Raw genomic sequence first — 21910 nt, 5'->3', positions numbered from 1 at the left:
GGGCATGGACTAAGGGGGAGGGGACAACTGTAGGGGGGGTGGTCACTGGGTGGAGAGGAACAAAGGGAAAAGAAATTGGGGCAACTGTAAGAGTATAATCAATAAAGCATATTTAAAAAGAATGACAATGCTAAGTGATGACAAGGAAGCAGAGCACCTAGACATCTCACACATTGCTTCTGGGAATGCAAACTAGTACACCAACTTTGGAAAAGTTGGCAGTTTCTTTAAAGTTAAACAGAGCTTTGGTTGGTGTGGCTCAGTTGATTACAGCATCACCCTGTAGACCAAAAGGTTGTGGGTCTGATTCCCAGTCAGGGCACATTTCCAGTCCATCTACCTATCTCCCTTCCTCTCTAAAAGCAATGAAAAAAATGTCCTCAGAGGAGGATAAAAAAATAATAATAAAGTTAAACATAAATTTACGATATAAGCCAGCAATTCTATTCCTAGATAGTTACCTAAGAGAAATTAAAACATAAGTTTACGTAAAGATTTGTACACTAATTTTCATAACTACATTATTCATAACAGCACAAAACAGAATTCTAAGTATCCATAAGTTGATGAAAGTGTAAACAAATTATGGTATATCTACACAAAGGAAAGTGTTCATCAATTTAAAAAAATGAACTGTTGATGCATTAAGCCATATAGTTGTCCCCATCCTCAAAACATTTTGCTGATTATTAGAAATCAGACACAAAAGACTATACATACTCTTTGTCTATTTATATGAAATTCTAGAAAACATAAATTAATGGATACAGCAGACCAGTGGTTTCCAGAAACTTAAAACAGGAGGAGACAATTGACTGTAAAGGGCACCAAGTCAACATTTCAAGGTAATGGAAATGTTACATGGTGAGTTTGGTGGGTGGAAGTTGTACAGCCCAATACATTTGTCAAAATTCATTGGCTTGTTCTCCTATTATTTGTGTAGTTCATTGTGTATATAAATTATACCTATATATAGCTCATAAAAGAAAACCAAAGATCACTTAGTGTTTCATGTCACATCTTCTAAATGCTTTCTATATAATTCAAACTGTGGTATGTTTAAAAGAGAATATTAAACTGTTCAAAACATGGTCCCTACCTAAAAGTGGAAACACAAAAATTCATTATAAAACAGTATGAAAATTTTTGATAGATGGGCATCTTTATATTTATGATTTTACTAAAGACCGATTTTTAGAATACTTTTTTTTCCTTAATCCTCACCTGAGGACATTTTTTTATTGCTATTATAGCAAGAGGAAGGGGGAGAGGCAAAGAGAGAGAAAAACATTGGTTGGTTTCCTCCCACACATGCCCTGACCAGGGATCCAACCCCCTAACCTTTCCGTTTATAAGTTCCCACTCCAACCACCTGAGCCACACCGGCCAGAGCAGTACATTTTTATTTTATATAAATGTCAAAATCAGAAATAAATTCTTTTCAGATGATGTGGGTTAAAATAACATGATCTAATTTTTCTGTATTGTCAAAATTCTATATTGTACACATATTCCTTTATTATTAAATAATAATAGTAAGAGATTCTAAAAGAGTTTTTGGCAAATTGCTTTAGAAACACAAAGGATATAATGTCTCTAGAGTAAATTTTAATGACCCCATGATATTTGAGATGGTCTTTAAAGGATAAAAAAAAATTCCTCAGTGAAAAGGAAGTGTGGAAGAGATGTGTGTAGAGGGTTCAATTGGTGAGTTCAGGGTAGAGGTACCAAGCATGGGCAGAGACCTACTGGTTAGAAAGGACATGGCAAGTTGAAGAAATGCTGGACTATTTGGTTTGGTTTTTCTTTCAATTTTCTTCATTGAGTATAGAAGCAGGAGAACAAGAATTTAGGAATATGATGCTTAAGAAAGAAATTGGATTCAGATTATGAAGATTTTACGTGTTCTATAAGCTCAGGAGTTGGCATATTATTTTATTGGTAAATATGCCTGGAGCTGGTTTAATGTTGAGAAATAGATATTTCCATGTCTTTATCATACAATTTAGGTTAGGGAAAAAGGGACAGAAGCATTTAAGATGTTGATTGGAAAACCTTATATAGTATTCATTTTAAACTTTATTTTCAAGAAATTAAACTAAGTAGGTGGGATTTAAAGTTGTTTTAAAGATTTTATTTATTTCCTTGTTAGAGAGAGAGAAAGAGAGGGAGACAAACATGAATGTGCAAGAGATACATCAATTGGTTGCCTCTCACCTGCCCCCAACTGGGAACCTGGCCTGCAATCCAGGCTTGTGCCCTGACTTGGAATCAAACCAGTGACTAAATGCACCGAGCCACACCAGCCAGGGGAGGATTTAAAGCTGCTAAATTTATGTTATCATGGAACGAAAGAATTTCTTGTGATCCTAACTACTCATAACAACACATACCACAACAAATACATTTATAAATATACTACAGGTAGCCATGATTTAAGATCTAATAATAGTTGATTTAGAAGGAAAATCAGTAGAGTCAATGATGATTAAATATATGGCTTAATTTTCTTAAACTAAGAATATTTTTATAAAAGCAACATATTTCTCAATACTCTGTGTCAACAATTGAATCTAAAAAACAAACTAGGCAAACAAGAACAGGCAGAATCATGGATACAGAGAGTGTTTTGATGGTTCTCAAATGAGAGGAGGCTGTAGGGGAATGGGTGAAGAGGTGAGGGGATTAAGAAGGACAAATAGGTAGTAAGAGAATAGCCATGGGGATGTAAAGTACAGTAAAGAAAATGAAGTAGCCAAAGAACTTACATGCATGACCCGTGACCACTGGACATGAACAAAGGTTTGGTGATTCCCTGAGGGAGTGGGAGGTGCTTGGTGGAGTCAGGCAAAGGGAGAAAATCAGGACAACTATAATAGCATAATCAATAAAATGTAACTTTAAAAAATACTCTGTGTGAATAAGTGACCATATTAACTTCATCACCTATATTAAGTTGGTGTTTGTAGAATTGTCATTTTCTTTAAATTGATGTTTTAGCAAAGTATTGTATTTAAAAAATCACTTGATGAAACTGATAATGATTATAGCTCTAACGTATCATGCACATTTTAGCTCCTTTGATATTAATATTAGAAATAATATATTTAAGCCAAAATCTAAATGGAATTAACCAAGTTTCTGCATGAATGAAGAGTTTAGAGTAAAGTTGGAAGTTTTAGAACTGATAGTTTTATAATATCGAAGCAAGGGGCAAATCACTCATGGATTTTAATGCATTTTTGTCTGTAGCTTAGAACCCTGTAAGTTGGGTGGTATTAGCATTGTTTTTATCGATAAGGAATGAGAAATGGGAGAGGGGCTGACTGGTCTAAGGTTTAACAACTGATAAGTATGATGAAGACTTTAAACCCAGGTTTTAAAGATTCTGAAACACAAGCTTCTCACTTTTCTCTTAACTCTCAAAATTAGAGCTACATGTAGAAAAATAATTATCACATAATAAATATTCTCCCTCATAATCTTTCCATGTATGGTTATCCCTGAATTTTCTAATTCAAGTTCATACTTTAAAAATATTGAATAGTGATTTGGGGTTACTTGCATTCTGTAAATTAGATTTTATTAAAGTTAATGCTAATCAAAAGAACACCATTAAGAAAATAAAATGGAAAGAAGGGAGTTCTGGTTCTTAGTCCATCAGGTAAAGAATTTTTAAGTCATCACTCCTGTCCTTATAAGAAAAAACAAAATCAGAAAACTGAAAATCACCAATTCTTTTTAGATCCCTCAGAGAATTAAGGATACAAGGCAAACTGCAACTCTGAAAACTGGAGAGACAGATGAATATAAAGAATGACAGTATACCAGGAGTATAAACCACTGCTGCAGCCAGCAACTGATAGGAATACTTAAAGGATAATTTACTAATTGCTGGAGGCTGAGCAAAGACTAGCTTGAGAGATGAAAACTCTTGAAGTTTCAGCATTAAGGAAGCCCCCATGCTTCTTTAAGTTTTACTATCAGGTGCCCATAAGGTTCTCAGGTGAAAATTAGAGGAATCTACTCATGCTTCAGAAGGGTTGGGGATGGTGGAGCTGATGAGGAGGGAAGTAGCTATTTAAAATTTGCTTTCTGCCTCCCCCCCTTTTTAAATTCTAGCCCAAGAATACATTTATTGATATTAGAGAGAGAGGAAGGGAGAAAGAGAAATAGAGATAGAAGTATGACCAGTTGTCTCCTGTATGCTCCCCAGCAGGGGACCGAACCTGCAACCTAGGTAATGTGTCCTGACCAGGAATCAAACCCATGACCTTTTGGTTACAGGATGACGGATGCTCCAACCAACTGAGCCACACCAGCCAGTGCACTTTTTGTTCTTTTTAATGAAGGTCTGCCCTTAAGGAAATTTGTTTTACCAATACTTAACCAACATGGCTTTTTATCAATAAGTGGAGGAAGGGAAATACCCATTTCCAGTCCCCTCTTTATTGTCTCTCCTAGGAAGAGGATGAGCTGAAAAGCACTGAAGGTCATAGCCAAGGGTCATGGGCCACAAAACTGTTGAGACCTAGTAATAGTATTAAAGAATGATGCCTTCCAACCCACACCTTACTACCACATCAACAGGCCTTTTGTGTAACAGAGGATTACTATTTAAATAACTGCAAGGCTCAGGTTACTGAACAGTCTAGGAAAACCCAGAGATCACAGGGAAGACAAAAACAAAGATAGGAGAGGACAGAGCCTCAAACACCTACCTCACAAACTGTTCCTTTAAGGAAGCTAAAATTTGATTACTTCAGTTTCTAAAGGAATTTATTCCCCCGGGCATCATTGCAAACAATAGAGGAGAGTGACATTAGGGGAGTGTTATAGCTAGGTGTGCTTATTGAAAGACTGGGATGATTGATAGCACTGTAATTTTAGAATTACTGTGGGCATATCCAAATCTGTGCGTTCCTGAAGAGCATCAGCAGACATTTAACCCTGGGGTTGATGGGTGGCAATAGTTTTCATGAAAATAATCCAACAAATAATAACAAGCTGTGGGGAAGGGACACCAATATCAGAGTTACTAGAATATAATATGCGTAGCATTCAGTTTCCAACAAAATATTAAAAGATGCAAAGATAAAGGAAACTATGGCCTATATACCAGGAAAAAGAAAACAAGAAACAGTTGTAAGTGTGCATGTGCTTAATAACAGTTTCCAAATACATGAGGCAAAAACTAAAGGAGAAATAGACAATTCTACAGTCATATTTGGAGATTTGAGCAACTCCTTCTCAACAATCAATACTAAAATTAGAAAATAAAATCATCTGGAATAGATTTTAATATTACCAACTATCTTAATTGGTATTTATGCACTACCACATCCCAAAACCACAGAATACATTTTTTTTTTCAAGTGCACATGGTTTGTTTATTAGGAAAGAAAATACATTGAGCCATAAAACAAACCTAAATAAATTTTTTAAAGCATTAAATCAGCATAGGCCAGGTAGCTCAATTGGTTAGAGCATAGTCCCCATATGCCAAGGTTGCAAGTTTGATCCCCAGTCAGGGCATATATAAGAATCAACCAATGAACACCTAAGTAAGAGAAACAACAAATCAATCTCAACCTCAGTATCGATCTCTCTCCCTCTCCCACTCTCTCTCGTTCTCCCTCTTCATCTCCCTTCCTCCCTCCCTTTCTTCCTCTCTAAAATCAATCAATAAAAATTTTTAAAGTTAAATTATGTAGAGTATATTCTTTGATGACAGTGAAATTAAATTAGAAATCCATAACAATCAGATTTCTAGAAAAACTCCAAAGACTTATTAATAAATATTTTTAAATAAATCATGAGTCAAAGAAAAAAAAAATCACAAGACAAATAAGAAAAAGCTTTAACAGAATTGAAAAATACATGAAATTTTGAGGATGCTGCTGAAGTGTTTTGAGGATATTTTATAATTTAAATGTGTATATTCAGTGAAAAAGAATTTAACATCAGTTGTCTTGAGTTCTCATCCTAAGGAATTAAAAATATAAGAATAAGTATAACTCAAAGTAATGGAAGGAAAAAAATAATTAAATATACAATGAATACAGAATAGAGAAAATTAATGAAAGTCTGGCTGCACTGACAGAGAAAATGAGAATGATATCAGAAATGAAAGAGGGGACATCACTATAGATCCTACAGACATTAAAAGCATAATAAAAAGAATGCTGTGAACAGATTTGAATATCACAAATACATTCACAACCTAGATTAAATGGGCAAATTCATTGAAAGACTAAATGAACAAAAGTAACTGAAGAAATAGAAAATTTGAATACTCATATCAATTAAATCAATTTATAATTAAAAACTTTTTGACCAATAGAACTCCCTTGTCAATTCTGTCAAACATTTAAGGTAAAATAATACCAATCTTACATAATGTCTTTTAGAAAATAAAGGAGGAAGGAACATATTCCAACTAAATATTACCTTAATTCTAGCACCAAAGGCTTCATAAGAAAAGAAAAATAGTTGCTTATGAGCATAGATGCAGAAATCCTTAATAAAATTTTATCAAATTGAATTCAACAATATATAAAAATAATAATTTATTGTGACCAAATAGAAGTTATTCCAGGTCGCTTTAACATTCGATGATCAATTTGTATATTTAGCTTTATTATTATAATGAAGAAAAACCACATGATTGTTTCAGTAGATGCAGTAAAAGAATTTGACAAAATCAAACATTCATTCATAATTTTTAAAACTTAACTAAATATATATAAAAGGACATTTTGAGCCCTGGCCAGTATGCCTCAGTTGGTTGGAGCATCATCCTGTAACCAAAAGGCTACAGGTTTGATTTCTAGTCAGAGAACATATCTAGGTTGTGGGTTCCATCCCTGGTCTGGCATGGCAGGTACAATGCCCCATCCAGCCTAAGCATCCATTTTCTTACCTGAGTGTCAGTCCCTCCCAATCCAGGCATTTACAGGAGGCATCCATTCGATGCTTCTCTTTCCCACAGATGTTTCTCTCACTTCCTCTCTTTCCAAAAGCAATGAAAAACGTGTCCTTGGGTGAGGATTACAAAATAATTTAATAATATAATAAATAAAAAGATTTTGATTATGGACATCTTGGAAAATCTGTTAATGTTTGCTAAATGGTAAAAGTGTCAATGAGTTTTATATAAGTAAGATCAGGAAAAAGTGTTTACTCTATTTCAACTTTGTTACAGAGGTCCTAACCAACATATTATGGCAAAAATATGAAATAAAAGACAAACAGGTTGAAAAGAAAAAAGAAAAATGCTTTATTTGCAGATATGAGTACCTATGTAGATTGGCTGAAAATAAATAAAAGATAAAAATGAAAATAAGAAAGGTAATCTAGAAATATTAATATATACATTGGTACAACCGATTTGGAACACTGCTTTTTACAGTTTCTTACAAATTTAAACATACACATACCATATGATCAAACCATTCTATTCCTAACGTTTTACCCAAGAGAAGTTAAAGCAAATGTGTGCACAAAGACTTGTACTCAAATTTATTATATTAACTTTATTTTTAATAGCCAAAACTAGAAATAAACATAAATTTCCACTATGCATTGAACAAACTAATTGTGATACATCCATAGAATGGAATACTCCTCACCAAGAAAGAGTTACTGAAAAACACAGCAATATGAATGAATTTCTAAATAGTTAAACTGAGTTGAAGAAGATGAAGAATACATACTACATGATTTCATTCATATAAATTCTAGGAAAACTAATCACTTGTTACCTTTGGATAGACTGGGTGAGGGGGATTACAGTGGCAGAAGGAATCTTGGCTATGATGGATATAGTTACTCTTGACTGATGATTGAACGAGTATATACATAAAAATGTCATTTGCCAAATTATGCACTCCAAATATGCACAGTTTATTGAACATCAAATTATACTTAATAAAATGGTTTTCAAAAGGGGAGGGAAATGAATTTGGTAATGATAAAGCTAATCACTAAAGCAATAAAAAATAATTATATAGTTGCCATTCCTGGAGAAACACACAAAACTTTGGACAAATAGATAGCAAAAAATGTTATGATAGTGATAAATGCAAATGTCAGTTACACATATGACTGCAATTGTAAATGTATTGAACCCTAAAATTAAGTCATAGATCATGAAACTGCATTTTATGTAGCTATATTGATGTATATATTGCTCTCATATCATATGTTCACTTACTAAGGTATAAAATAATGGTTTTTAGTTTATGTAGAGTACATCACTGTAATTTTGAAGCATTTTTACTACTCCCCAAAAGATACCTGTAACCATTAAGAGTCATCCCCCATCTCCTCCTTTGCCTCCCACCCACCTCCAGCTCTAAGCAACCACTAATCTCCCCAGGTTTGAAATGTTCTATGCTTCCATTTCTTTAAATAAATTCTCTGCCCCCTTATTCTAATGTGAACCTTTTTGCAGAAAACCCTTAGCTCATATAGGCTTTCATCACTACTTTTTTTCACCCTATTTATTGAATTTATTGGGGTGACACTGGTTAACAAAATTATACAGGTTTCAGTGCGCAATTCCACAACACATCGTCTGTACACTGTATTGTGTTCACCACCCCAACTCAAGTCTCTGTTCACCACCATTTATACCCCTATACCCTTCTCCACCTGCATCCACCTACCCCCCAGCAGTCACCACACTGTTGTCTGTGTCCATGAATTTTTTCTCTTTTCCCGTTAACCCCTCCATTCTTACACACAGCTGCCAGCCTGCTCTCTGAGTCTGTCACTGTTTTGCTTGTGAGTTCTTTTGTTTGTTAGACTTGACATGACTGAAATCATATGGTGCTTGTCTTTCTCTTACTGGCTTATTTCACTTAGCATAATGCTCTTCAGATTCACCCATGCTGTCCCAAAGGGTAAGATTTTCTTTGTTTTTACTCGTCACTACTTTTAAATCTTTGTTTCTTCTGCTGAGAACTTCTTGAATGGATAGTGCCATACTTCATAATAAATATTCAACCTTAGAATTACCAGGAAAATATTTAGATGATTGGGCCAGGATCCCAAAACAAGTTTTGTTAAGTGAGATTGAATCTCTTGGCCTCAAAATTTTCAGATCTGAAGGTTTAAAGAGATCTGAGTATTATATAAGGTTAAAAATATGAGTTACATGTAAGAAGAAAGGAATGTAAAAGGTAATATTTAAAACTCATTGTTTTTTTAATACTAGATTAAAAACTTTAGGATTTTTGCATAAAACCTTGAAGTTTTAACATTTTTCTCTAAATGTTGCATATAGTTTTTGTTTGTTTAATTTTGTAAGACTTTTTTTACGGCAGTTTTAGATTCACAGCAAAATTGAGAGGAAGGTACAGAGATTTCCATATATCCCCTCCCCCATACATTGATAGCTTCACCCCATAACCACACTCACTATAATGGTGCATTGTTTGCCAAGTATGAAACTTATATTGACACATCATAATCACCCATAGTCCACAGTTTACTTTGGGGTTTACTCTTGTTGTTATATATTCTATGGTTTTGGACAAATATACAAGTATAATGACATCCATCATTATAATATACAGAGAAATTTCACTGCCTTAAGAATCCTCTGTGCTTTGTCTAATCATCTCCTCACCTACCCTTGTCACCCACTAATCTCTACTTTCTCCATAGTTTTGCCTTTTTCAGAATGTCACATAGTTAGAATCCTTAGTTTGTATCTTTTCAGATTGGCTTCTTTAACTTAGTGAGATGTATTTATTTTTTATTCATTTATTTTCATGGCTTGATGCCTTTTTTTTTTTTTTTTTTTTTTTAGAGAGAGAGATGAATAATATTCCATTGTCTGGATGTGCCACAGTTTATTCACTCATTTACCTGCTAAAAGACATCTTGGTTGTTTCCAAGTTTTGGCAATTATGAATAAAACTGCTGTTAACATCCATGTGCACATTATCGTGCAGATGTAAGTTTCCAGTTCCTTTGGTTAAATACCAAGGAGTGCAATTTCTATAAGGGGCGGTACAAGTATGCTTAGTATTTTAAGAAGCTGCCAAACAGTCTTCCAAAGTAGCTGTGTACCATGTTGCATTCCCACCGAAATTAATGAGAGTTTCTGTTGCTCCATATTCTTGTCATCATTTGATAATATCAGTATTTTGGATTTTGGCTATTCTGTAGTTGTGTAGTGGTATCTTGTTTTAATTTTCATTTCCGTGATTATATATAATGAGGAGTACCTTTTCCTGTGCTTATTTGCCAGCTGTGTATCTTCTTTGGTGAGGTGTCTGTAAAGGGCTGTGGCTCATTTTTTATGGAGTTTTTTTGTTTATTGTTGAATTTGAAGAGTTTTTTTTGTATATTTTGGATAATAGCGCTTTATCAGACGTGTCTTTTACAGATATTTTCTCTGAGTCTGTGACTTCTAATTTATTGCCTTTCACAGGAAAGTTGTTAATTTTAATGAAATCAAGTTTATCAATTATTTGTTTAATGAATCATGTTTTTGGTGTTATATATATAAGGGTATCACCATACCCAAGGTCATCTGGATTTTTCCCAATGTTAAATATAGGAGTTTTATAGTTTGGCATTTTATTTTTATGTCTCTGATCCATTTTGAGTTCATTTTTATGAAGGGTGTAATGTCTTTGTAAATTTATTTATTTTTGCATGTGGATGTCGAGTTGTTCCACTACCATTTGTTGAAGAGACTGTCGTCGCTCCATTGTATTGCCTTTGTCCCTTTCTCAAGTCATCTGACAATTTATGGAGGTCTGTTTGAGTTCTATGTTATCATTGATTTGTTTTCTCTCTTCTTTTACCAGTACTACACTGTCTTGATTTATATAGCTTGATAGTAAGTTTTGAATTCAGGTAGCATCAGTCTTCCAACTTTGTTTTTTTTCTTAATATTATGCTGGCTATTTTGGGTCTTTTGCCTCTCCGTATAAATAAGAGAATCAATTTGTCAGTATCAAAGAACTTGGTGAGACTTTGACTGGGATTGCATTGAATCTGTAGCTCAAAATGGAAAGAATTGACATCTTGACAAACAATATTGATTCTTCTAATCCATGAACTTAATACCTCTGCATTTATTTATATCTTCTTTGATTTTGTTCATCGGAGTTTTATAATTTTCTTCGTATAGTTCTAATATGTATTTTTTAGATTTATGCTTAACTTTTTCATTTTGGAGGGTGCTAATATAAATGGTATTGTGGTTGTTTTTGTTTTTAAGTATATTTTATTGATTATGTTGTTACAGTAGTTCCAGTTCTTTTCCCCTTTGCTCTCCTCTGCCCCATACACGCCTTCCCTCCAGCAATACCACCCCCCCTTAGTTCATGTCTATGAATCATGCATATAAGTTCTTTGGCTTCACCCTTTCCTATATTGTTCTTAACTTCCCCTGTCTATTTTTTACCAACCAATTATGCTTCTTAATCCCTGCACCATATCCTCATTTCTCCCGCTCCCCCCTCCCAGCTGATAACCCTCCAAAAGATCCCCATACCTATGATTCTGTTCCTATTCTGGTTTGCTTAGTTGGATTTTGTTTTTATTTTTTAGATTCAGTTGATAGTTGTGAGTTTGTTGTCATTTTAGTGTTCATAGCTTTGATCTTCTTTTTCTTAAGGAAGTCCCTTTGACATTTCATATAATAATGGCTTGGTGATGATGAACTCCTTTAGCTTTACCTTGTCTGGAATCACTTCATCTGCCCTTTAATTCCAAATGATAGCTTTGCTGGATAGAGTAATCCTGGTTGCAGGTTTCATTACATTGAATACGTAGCTTGCCAGTCCCTTCCTGCCTGCAAAGTGTCCTCTAAGAAATCAGCTGATAGTCCCGTAGGCACCCCCCTGTAGGCAACTCTCTGCCTCTCTCTTGCTGCTCCCAGGACTCTCTTTATCTTTCACCTTTGGCATCTCAATCATGATGCGACCTGGTGAGGTTCCCTCTGGGTCCAGCTCGCCCGGGACCCTCCATGCTTCCCAGACCTGTATGTCCATCTGCTTCACAAAATTTGGGAAGTTTTCCTCATTTTTTTCAATTCTTGCTTCCTCATTCTGCACTTGTTGACTGTTTTTTTTCTTCCTTATGTTCAAAATCATTCATCTGAACCCTGGTTTCCTTCCCTTCACCATTGGTTTTGTGTGGATTTTCTTTCGTTTCAGTTAGGTTAGCCTTCACTTCTTCTCTTACCCGTTTGCCGTACTCAGTTATATCTGTGAAGCCTGTGAGTATCTTTATCACCAGTGTTTTGAATTCTGCATCTGTCTCCTCATCTGTTAGGTTGACTGTCTCCTTGTCGCTTAGTTCTCCCACTGGAATCTTGATCCATTCCCCCTTTTGGCCATACTTCTCTGTTTCCTCATTTTGACAGGGTCCTGTGTTTGCCTTCACATCCCAGGTAGAGCTGTCGCTCCTCTCACGTTTAAGGAGCAGAGTCTTAGGTATTCATCAGTATAGGGCGACCCGTTTCACCACGTTGTGGTGCTATATATGGGTGAGGGGCCAGAAAGGGAACTGTGCCATTTGCTTAGCACTTGCCTTTTTCCAGGCAATACTCCCACTTTCATATGGGACTGGCGCCTCTGTAGCTGTTTCCCTGGCCGTTGTTCCCAGAGTGGGTGGGTCTAGGACCGTGGGGGCCCTTTAAATAAGTGGACTCTGCTGAGAGACCAGCAGTTTCTTCCTCCGCCCCAACCCCCACTGGTCTGCACAGTCAGAAGCAATGAGGCTTGATTTTATTCGGAGCTGGGACAGTGAGCTGCGCGGTCTGGTGAGGAGCTGGGAACGCTCCCCAGGTGTCCCTCCCAACTTTTTAAAACTCGTGACTGGGCTTTCTGTTGGCCTGCTGCGGCCACCGCCACCACCACCACCACCACCACCACCACACTGTGTCCTTCTCCGCTCCGGCTCCAACCCTCCTATCTTTCTGGATGAGTATTTCTTCTTTATATCTTTGTTTGCTGGACTTCCATGCAGTTTGATTTTCTGGAACTTCTGGTTGTTTCTAGTTTTGAGGTAGTTGTATTCCTTCTTAGTTGTGGAGGGAGACGCCGCATGTGTGTCTACACCTCCAACTTGGCCGGAAGTCCTATGATATTGTGTTTTTAATTTCAGAGTCCACCTGTTTATTGTTGGTATATAGGAAAGCAGTTGACATTTATATATTAATCTTGTACCCTTCATACTTGCTCTCATCACTTACTAGTTCCAGAAGAATTTTGTCAATTCTTTTGGATCTTCTACATAAGCAATCATATCATCTGTGAACAAAGACAGTTTTATGTGTTCCTTCCCAGTCAGTGTATTTTTTATTTCCTTTTTTTTTTGCCTTATTGCATTAGCAAGACTTCCCATATGATATTGAAAAAGAGTGGTTAAAGAGGACATCCATACATTTTACCTGATCTTATTGGGAAGCTTTTAGTTTTATACTATTAAGTATGTTAGCTGTTTTTGTAGAAGGTGTCAAGTTGAGAAAGTTTCCCTGTAACCCTTCTTTACTGAGAGTTTTTAATTGTAAATAGGCATTGGATGTTGTCAGGTGCTTTTTCTGAATGCATTGATATGATCTTGTCATTTTCTTTCTTTAGTCTTTTGAGGTGTTGGTTTATATTAATTGATTTTCATCTTTTTTTAAAATTCAATCTTTATTGTTTTTTCTCCATTACCATTTAGTCCCCTTAAGCCCCCTCCTCCCTGCAATCAACACACTGTTGTCCATGTCCATGAGTCCTTTTCCCCTTTTGGTCAATCCCTCCACCCCTTAGCCTGCCCACCACCCCCACTACTGTCATCTGTTCTCTATGAGTCTGTCTCTGTTTTGCTTGTTAGTTCAAGTTTATTCATTAGATTCCACACAAGAGTGAAATTGTATAGTATATGTCTTTCTCTGAATGGCTTATTTCACTTAGCATAATGTTCTCCAGGTGAGAACATTACTGTTGCAAAGAATAAATTTTTCTTATTATTTAAGAGCAGGTAGAATTCCAATGTGTAAATATCCCATAGTTATTTTATCCTCTCATCTCTTGATGGACATTTGGGCTGCTTCCATGTCTTGGTGATTGTAAATAACTGCAGTGAACATAGGGGTGCTTATGTTCTTTTGAAATAGTGTTTTGGGTTCCTTCAGAAATATTGCCAGACAAGTGGGATTGCTGGGTCCAAAGACAGATCCATTTTTAATTTTTTGAAGTATTTCCATACTGTTTTCCAAAGTGGCTGCACAGTCTGCCTTCCCATCAACAGTGCAGAAGGGTTCCCCTTTCTCACCATCCTCACCAGCACTTGTTGTTTGTTGATTTATTGGTGATAGTCATTCTGACATGTGTGAGGTAGTATCTCATTGTAGTTTTAAATTGCATTTCTCCACTAATTAGTGACATTGAGCATCTTTTCCTGTGTCTATTGGCCATTTGTATGTCCTTTTTGGAGAAGTGTCTTTTCGGGTCCTTTACCCATTTTTTAATTGGGTTATTTGTTTTTTTGCTATTGAGTTTTGTAAGTACTTTATAAATTTTGGATATTAACCCCTTATCAGATATATCGATGAATATGTTTTCCCATTCTGTGGATTGTCTTTATTTTGTTGATGATTTCCCTTGCTATGCAAAAACTTTTTAGTTTGATGTAGTTTTCCATTTGTTTATTTTTTCTTTTGTTTCCCTTGTCTGGAGAGATATATACAATAAAGAATTTCTACAAGCGATGTCTGAGATTTTGCTGCCTATATTTTCCTCTAATATTTTTATGGTTTCGGGTCCAACATTTAAGTCTTTGATCCGTTTTGAATTTATTCTTGTGTGTGGTGTAATAAGGTGGTCTAGATTAATGTTTCTGCACGTATATGTCCATTTTTCCCAACACCATTGTATGTGCTTGCTTCTTCTGTCAAATATTAATTGACTTTAAAGATGTGGGTTTATTATCAGGCTCTCTGTTCTGTTCCATTGATCTCTGTCTGTTTTTATGGCAGTACTTGGCTGTTTTGATTACAATGGCCTTGTATTGTAGTACAGTTTAATATTAGGTAGTGTGATTCCTACAACTTTGTTCTTCTTTCTCAGGATTGCTGTTGCTATGCGGGGCCCTCTGTGGTTCCACATAAATTTTTGAAATATTTGTTCTAGTTATGTGAAATACGTCACTTGAATCTTGATGGGGATTGCATTGAATCTAGATTACTTTGGGTAATGTGGATATTTTAATGATGTTAATTCTTCCTGTCCATGAACATCATATATGCTTCCACTTGTATCTTCTTCAGTTTCTTGAGTGTCTTACAATTTTCCTAATACAGGTCTTTTACATCCCTGGTTAGATTTATTCCTAGGCTTTTTTGTTTGTTTGTTTTGTTTGTTTGTTTGAAGCAATTGTGAATGAGATTGTTTTGTTATTTTCCTTTCTGTTTATTACTGTCATATAAAAATGCAACTGATTTCTGGGTATTAAGTTTGTATCCTGCTACTTTGCTGAATTCATTTATCAGATCTAGTAGGTTTTTGGTGGAATCTTTGGGGTTCTCCATGTACAGTATCGTGTTATCTGCAAATAAAGACAGTCTGCCTTTCCAATTTGGATGCCTTTAATTTCTTCTGTGATTGTTGTGGCTAGGACTTCTACTACTATGTTGAATAAGAGAGGTGAAAGCAGACATCCCTGTGTTGTTCCCACTCTTAAAGGAAACACTTGTAGTTTTTGCTCTTTGAGTATGATGCAGTGGGTTAGTCATATATGGCCTTTATTTGTTTAGATATGTTTCCTCTATTCCCGCTTTGCTAAGAATTTTTATCATAAATGGATGCTGGATTTTATCAAAAGTTTTTTCTGCATCTATTGATATAATCATGTGGTTTTTATACTTCGTTTTCTTTATGTGGTGAAACACATTTATTGATTTCTGAATGTTGTACCAACCTTGTATTCCTGGAATAAATCCCACTTGATCACAGTATATGATCTTTTTGGTGCATTGCTGTATTCAGTTCGCTAATATTTTGTTGAGGATTTTAGCATATATGTTCATCAGGGATATTGACCTATAATTTTCTTCCTTTGTAGTGTCTATTTTTTTAAGTATATTTTATTGATTATGTTGTTACAGTAGTTCCAGTTTTTTCCCTTTGATCCCCTCTGTCCAGTACCCTTCTTCCCTCCAGCAATTCCACTCCCCTTAGTTCATGTCCATGGGTCATGCATATAAGTTCTTTGGCTTCACCCTTTCCTATATTGTTCTTAACTTCCACTTTTCTATTTTGTACCAGCCAATTATGCTTCTTAATCCCTGCACCATTTCCCGGTTTCTCCTCCTTTCCTCTCGCAGTTGATAACCCTCCATATGATCCCCATACCTATGATTCTGTTCCTATTCTGGTTTGCTTAGTTGGATTTTGTTTTTATTTTTTAGGTTCAGTTGTTGATAGTTGTGACTTTGTTGTCATTTTAGTTTCATAATTAGTTTCATAATTTTGATCTTCTTTTTCTTAAGTAAGTCCCTTTGACATTTAATATAATAGCTTGGTGATGATTAACTCCTTTGGCTTTATCTTGTCTGGGAAGCACTTTATCTGCCCTTCCATTCTAAATGATAGCTTTGCTAGATAGAGTAATCTTGGTTGTAGGTCCTTGCTTATCATCCTCTTGAATACTTCTTGCCAATCCCTTCTTGCCTGCAAAGTTTCTTTTGAGAAATCAGCTGATAGTCTTATAGGCAACCCTTTGTAACTAACTCTCTGCTTTTCTCTTGCTGCTTTTAAGATTCTCTCTATATCTTTAACCTTTGGCATTTTGATGATTATGTGCCTTGGTGTGCTCCTCTTTGGGTCTAGCTTGTTTGGGACTCTCTGTGCTTCCTGGACTTGTATGTCTATTTCCTTCGCTAAATTTGGGGAGTTTTTCTTCATTATTTTCTCACTTAAATTTTCAATTTCTTGCTCTTCCTCTTCTCCTCCTGGCACCCCTGTGGTTTGGATATTGGCATGTTTAAAGTTGTCCCAGAGGTTCCTAAGCCTCTCCTCATTTTTTTCAATTCTTGTTTCCTCATTCTGTACTGGTTGATTTTTTTTCTTCCTTACATTCCAAATCATTGATATGAACCCCAGTTTCCTCCCCTTCACCATTGGTTTTGTGTGGATTTTTCTTCATTTCATTTAGCCTTCACTTCTTCCCTTATGCATTTGCCATACTTAAGCATATCTGTGAAGCCTGTGAGCATCTTTATCACCAGTGTTTTGAACTCTGCTTCTGTTAGGTTGGCTATCTCCTCGTTTATTAGATCGACTATCTTCTCGTCGCTGAGTTCTCCCACTGGTACCTTGATCTGTTCCCCCTTTTGGGCCATACTTCTCTGTCTCCTCATCTTGACAGGCTCCTGTGTTTGCCTCTGTGTCCTAGACAGAGATGTCGCTCCTGTTACGTTGTAAGGGGCCGAGCCTTAGGTATTCGTCACTACAGGGCAACCCGTTTCACTATGTTGTGGCACTGTTGGGGGGGGTGCTGAGCATGAACATTGCCACTTGTTCAGCACTCGCCCCTGTTCCAGGCACTTCTCCCACTTCGAATGGGACTGGCACCTCCCTAGCTGTGCCCTGGCTGTCATTCTCAGAGTGGGCGGACCTGCAGACATTCTAGGACCATGGGGGCCCTTTAAAGAATCTGACTCTGCTGAGAAACCAGCAGTTTCTTCCTCCACCCCAATTCCCACTGGTTTGCACAGTCAAAAGCAATGAGGGTTTGGTGCTGGTGCTGATCCTGGTGCCTGGCTGTCATTCTCAGAGTGGGCGGACCTGCAGACATTCTAGGACCGTGGGGGCCCTTTAAACAAGCTGACTCTGCTGAGAAACCAGCAGTTTTTTCCTCCGCCCCAATTCCCACTGGTTTGCACAGTCAAAAGCAATGAGGGTTTGGTGCTGGTGCTGATCCTGGTGCTGGTGCTGGGAGTGCTCGCCAGGCGTCCCTTCCTACTTTTTAAAACATGTGACTGTGCTTTCCACTGGCCTGCTGCTGCCACCGCTCCTGCTGCCACCACATTATGTCCTTTCTGCCCTGGCTCCACCCCTCTACCTGTCTCGATGAGTGTTTCTTCTTTATACCTTTGTTTGTTGGACTTCCATGCACCTGGATTTTCTGGAACTTCTGGTTGTCTCTTGTTTTGAGGTAATTGTATTTCTTTTTAGTTGTGGAGGAAGACACAGCATGTCTGTCTCTTTTTGTAGTGTTTTTATCTGGTTTTGGAATTAGGATAATGCTGGCTTCATAATTAACTGATTTTCAAATGTTGAAAGAGCCTTGCATTTCTGGGATCAGTCCCACCTGGACGTTGCTAATTCTGTTTGATAATATTTTATTGAGGATTTTGGAACCTAATGTTATGAGAAATATTGTTTGTAGTTTTCTTATAAGTTCTTTGTCTGGTTTTGGTATTAGCGTAATGCTGACTTCATAGAATGACTTTGAAAGTATTCCTTATGCATCTCTACTCTAAAAGGGATAGTAAAGAATTGGTATAATGTCTTACTTGAATATTTGGTATAATTCATCAGTGAACACATCTGAGCTTCGTGGCTTTTTTTCTTTTGGAACGTTATTATTAAATTTATTTAATAACTATAGTATTCCCCTCTTATCTATACTTTGCTTTCCGCAGTTTTAGTTTCTCATCATCTGAAAATGTTAAATGGAAAATTCCAGAAATAAACAAATCATAAAATTTTAATTGCATGCCATTCTGAGTAGGGTGATGAAATCTTGAGCTGTCCAGCTCCATTCAGCCAGAGATGTCAATCATCCCTTTTTTCACCATCCTCACTCTGTATACTTTATCTGCCCATTAATCCCTTAGACACTCTCAGTTGTCAGATCTTAGTGTTTGTGTTCAAGTAACCCTTATTTTACTTAATAATGGCTCCAAAATGCGAAAGTCATGATGCTGACAATTTGCATATGCCAAAGATATGCCATAAGTTAGTTCCTTTAATTGAAAAGGTAAGTATGTATAGTAAAAAAAAAAACAAAAAAAACATAGGTACGGTTCAGTATTATCTACTGTTTCAGACATTCACTGGAGTGTTGGGATGTATACTCTGCAGATGAAAGGAGTCTACTGTATAGGCCTATTTAGATCAAGTATTTCTTCCCATGTGAGTTTTGGCAGAGTGTGTTTTTCGAAGAATTTGTTTATTTCATTGAAATTATCACATTTGTGGACATAGAGTTATTCATAGTATTATTTTATTATGCTTTTAATATCAATGGGATTTGTAGTGATGTCTGCTTTTTATTTCTGATATTAGTAATTGTATACTCCTTTTTTTTCATAGTCTGTCTAGAAGCTTACCAATTTTATTGATCTTTTCAAAGAATTATTTTCTTTATTTGCTAATGTTTACATCTTTATTCAGTATTTTATATACTTCATTTACTTTTTATCCAGGTTGAAGATTGTAAAAATTTCATTTAAGTGCAAACAGTTTTTTATTCAACTTAGAAAAGAATTGGTGAGTATTAATATAATAATTACTAATATAAATCCAGTCTTAAGAAATGACAAGTCATTCATGACAGAACTTTTAGTGTGAGTGGAAGTTATTAATACTATTGATAACTGCCTCCTGAGTTAATTAATTCACATTTTATGACAAGTTGTATTTATTTCCCCAGTGTTTCTCTAGTTATGATTTAAAGTTCTTCTAGGTATCTATTCTACTATCTCTTAAACTTAGAAACTGATCTCAGTCATGATGTTCATTATCAGTCTTTAGGGACCATTCATGAGCGCAGTAACTCAGCATTTTATATGCCCTTTTTCTTTTTACTACTAAGTCTATAGCACTTCTTTTTATATATAAACTTATTTTAGGGAACCCGAGTGTTTGTTTCTAGTTCATGAACATATAGTACATTTCTCCTTTTCTTTGTAGTGGTAATGTTCTTTTTATATATTAATTACAATACACTAAATTATCATGGAAAATGCAGTGTCGGAAAGAATTTTATCGTGCAGCTTTCTCTTTCTCTATTTTATCAGATTAAACTAACTTAAACCTTTGATTTAAATTATTTCTTAAAGGTCTTGACAAATTAATGCAGAGTTCAAGATGATTGTGTATGTGTAAAAATGTATTTGAATCAGCTGCATTTTATCAGAAGATACTGATCAAAATCACAATGATTTATCATTTATGCTCACAAAATATGGAAGTTTTTTTCTACAGAGTTTTTATTGAAATAGAAGAGTATACAGATATTAAGTATAGTGCTTAATAAGTATGTGACATATAATGTTAATATGTAGAACATTACTACTACCCCAGAAGCTGGTATTATTGTTAATGGCTATTATACCCACTTGCAGTCATTAACCCTTCCAAAAGGTAAATTTTACTCTCATTTGTATCACCATGGATTAGTTTGTTTATATTTGAACTTTAAAAATAGAAATTCTATAGAATATTCTCTTTTTGTCTGCTTACTTTCCTTTAACATTGTGAAATTCATCCATGTTATTGCACATAGCAATAGTTTATTCCATTCCTGTAAGGTATTCTGTCAAATGAATATACCATAAATTAGTTATTCATTCTTATGTTAGTGAACAATTTTGCCAGTTCCAAGTTTTAGCTATTATGATTAATGCTATGTATGAATGTTTTTGTACATGTTTCAGTAAATCTTTAGAGGAATAAAATATGGCAGGTCTTATCTGGTAACTAGAGAACAAATATTTTACTTTAAATGTTTATATGCACAGAAAACAGTAAAGAAGTCAACTTTTCTAATTTGCTTCCCATTATAGTACTATTTACTGCAGTCTTCCTATGTGCCTGGTAATATACCAATCATTTTCATATCATTTAATCCTTACAACCATTGTCTGAGGTAAGGTTATCATTAGGAATGTGTTTAACCTTAGGTAATATCAGTGACAAAAAGTCAACTAACAATTGATTTTAAGAATATATACAGACATAATCTTCAGAATGATGCCCTGTTAATGTTTTCTCTCTGAAATATCTCTTTATTTTTAAATACCCAAACTTCATAGAATCTATCTCTCAGTTCCATGTTTTGTATTTCTATTGTTTACAATATGTGTGGGAAGTTTTTGTTACATTCCAAATACAATTGAGAAAACATCAAAATCACATAGACTTTTTGAAGTTGTGTCAAAAAAGCGAAAACATAAAAGTGTCTTAGATTTTGCTTCCACTGAGAACAATTACTGCAATCAAACTCTGAGACATTCACTGTCATTTTTCATTGTTTGTGATATGTGGTACAACATGTAACTATATTAGTGCATACAAAGCAAACTTTTTAAGTATAACTAAGAATTCTCTGGTGATCAATAAGTGATATTTTAAGCATATTATCTTTTAACATGGTAATTTAATACTAATACATGGGCATTTTACTGTATTTTGTTATGGAAAATATCTTCATGGCCTTTTGACGGGCAAAGATTTCTTTAACAGGACATAGAAGGATAGCTACCTTTAAAGAAACGTTTAATAACTTGGACTCTGTTAAAATTAAGAACTGTATTCATCAAATGATGTCATTATGAGAGTGAAATGGCACAGAATATGTAACACACACACACACACACACACACACACACACAGCCAGAATAGTGTAATGAAAAGATTGGTAAATCAGTGGTGAGTATATAGAACACACTTCTGGTAGGAGGGAGTATATATATGCATCTAACCATTTTGGAAAACTGTTGGGCATTATTCACTAAAGTTTAACACATGCGTATCTTATGATTCAACAGTAGAAATATGCAACATCTGATAACATGCAGAAATATACATGGCAGCAATATTTACACACACCCAAACTGAAAATATCAAATGTCTATCAACAATAAATGGATAAATAAATAATG

At 35.4% G+C, this 21910-nt stretch overlaps 1 protein-coding gene across 1 annotated transcript in view; it reads left to right on the top strand.

Annotated features, from left to right (window-relative positions):
- Nucleotides 1-21910, top strand: part of PTPN4 (protein tyrosine phosphatase non-receptor type 4) — a 290817-nt gene that overhangs the window by 171789 nt on the left and 97118 nt on the right. Inside the window, exon 11 of the mRNA XM_090279321.1 lies at nucleotides 19451-19514. Within this exon, the coding sequence (XP_090135447.1) occupies nucleotides 19451-19514 (64 nt within the window). The remainder of the gene's footprint in view (nucleotides 1-19450; nucleotides 19515-21910) is intronic.

The sequence above is a fragment of the Furipterus horrens genome, unplaced genomic scaffold, assembly GCF_987537825.1.
Source record: "Furipterus horrens unplaced genomic scaffold, mFurHor1.1.pri manual_scaffold_1, whole genome shotgun sequence".
NCBI classification, from domain to species: Eukaryota; Metazoa; Chordata; class Mammalia; order Chiroptera; family Furipteridae; genus Furipterus; species Furipterus horrens.
The sequence above is the reverse complement of the archived record's forward strand: the minus strand, read 5'-3'. Positions and strand labels throughout refer to the sequence as shown.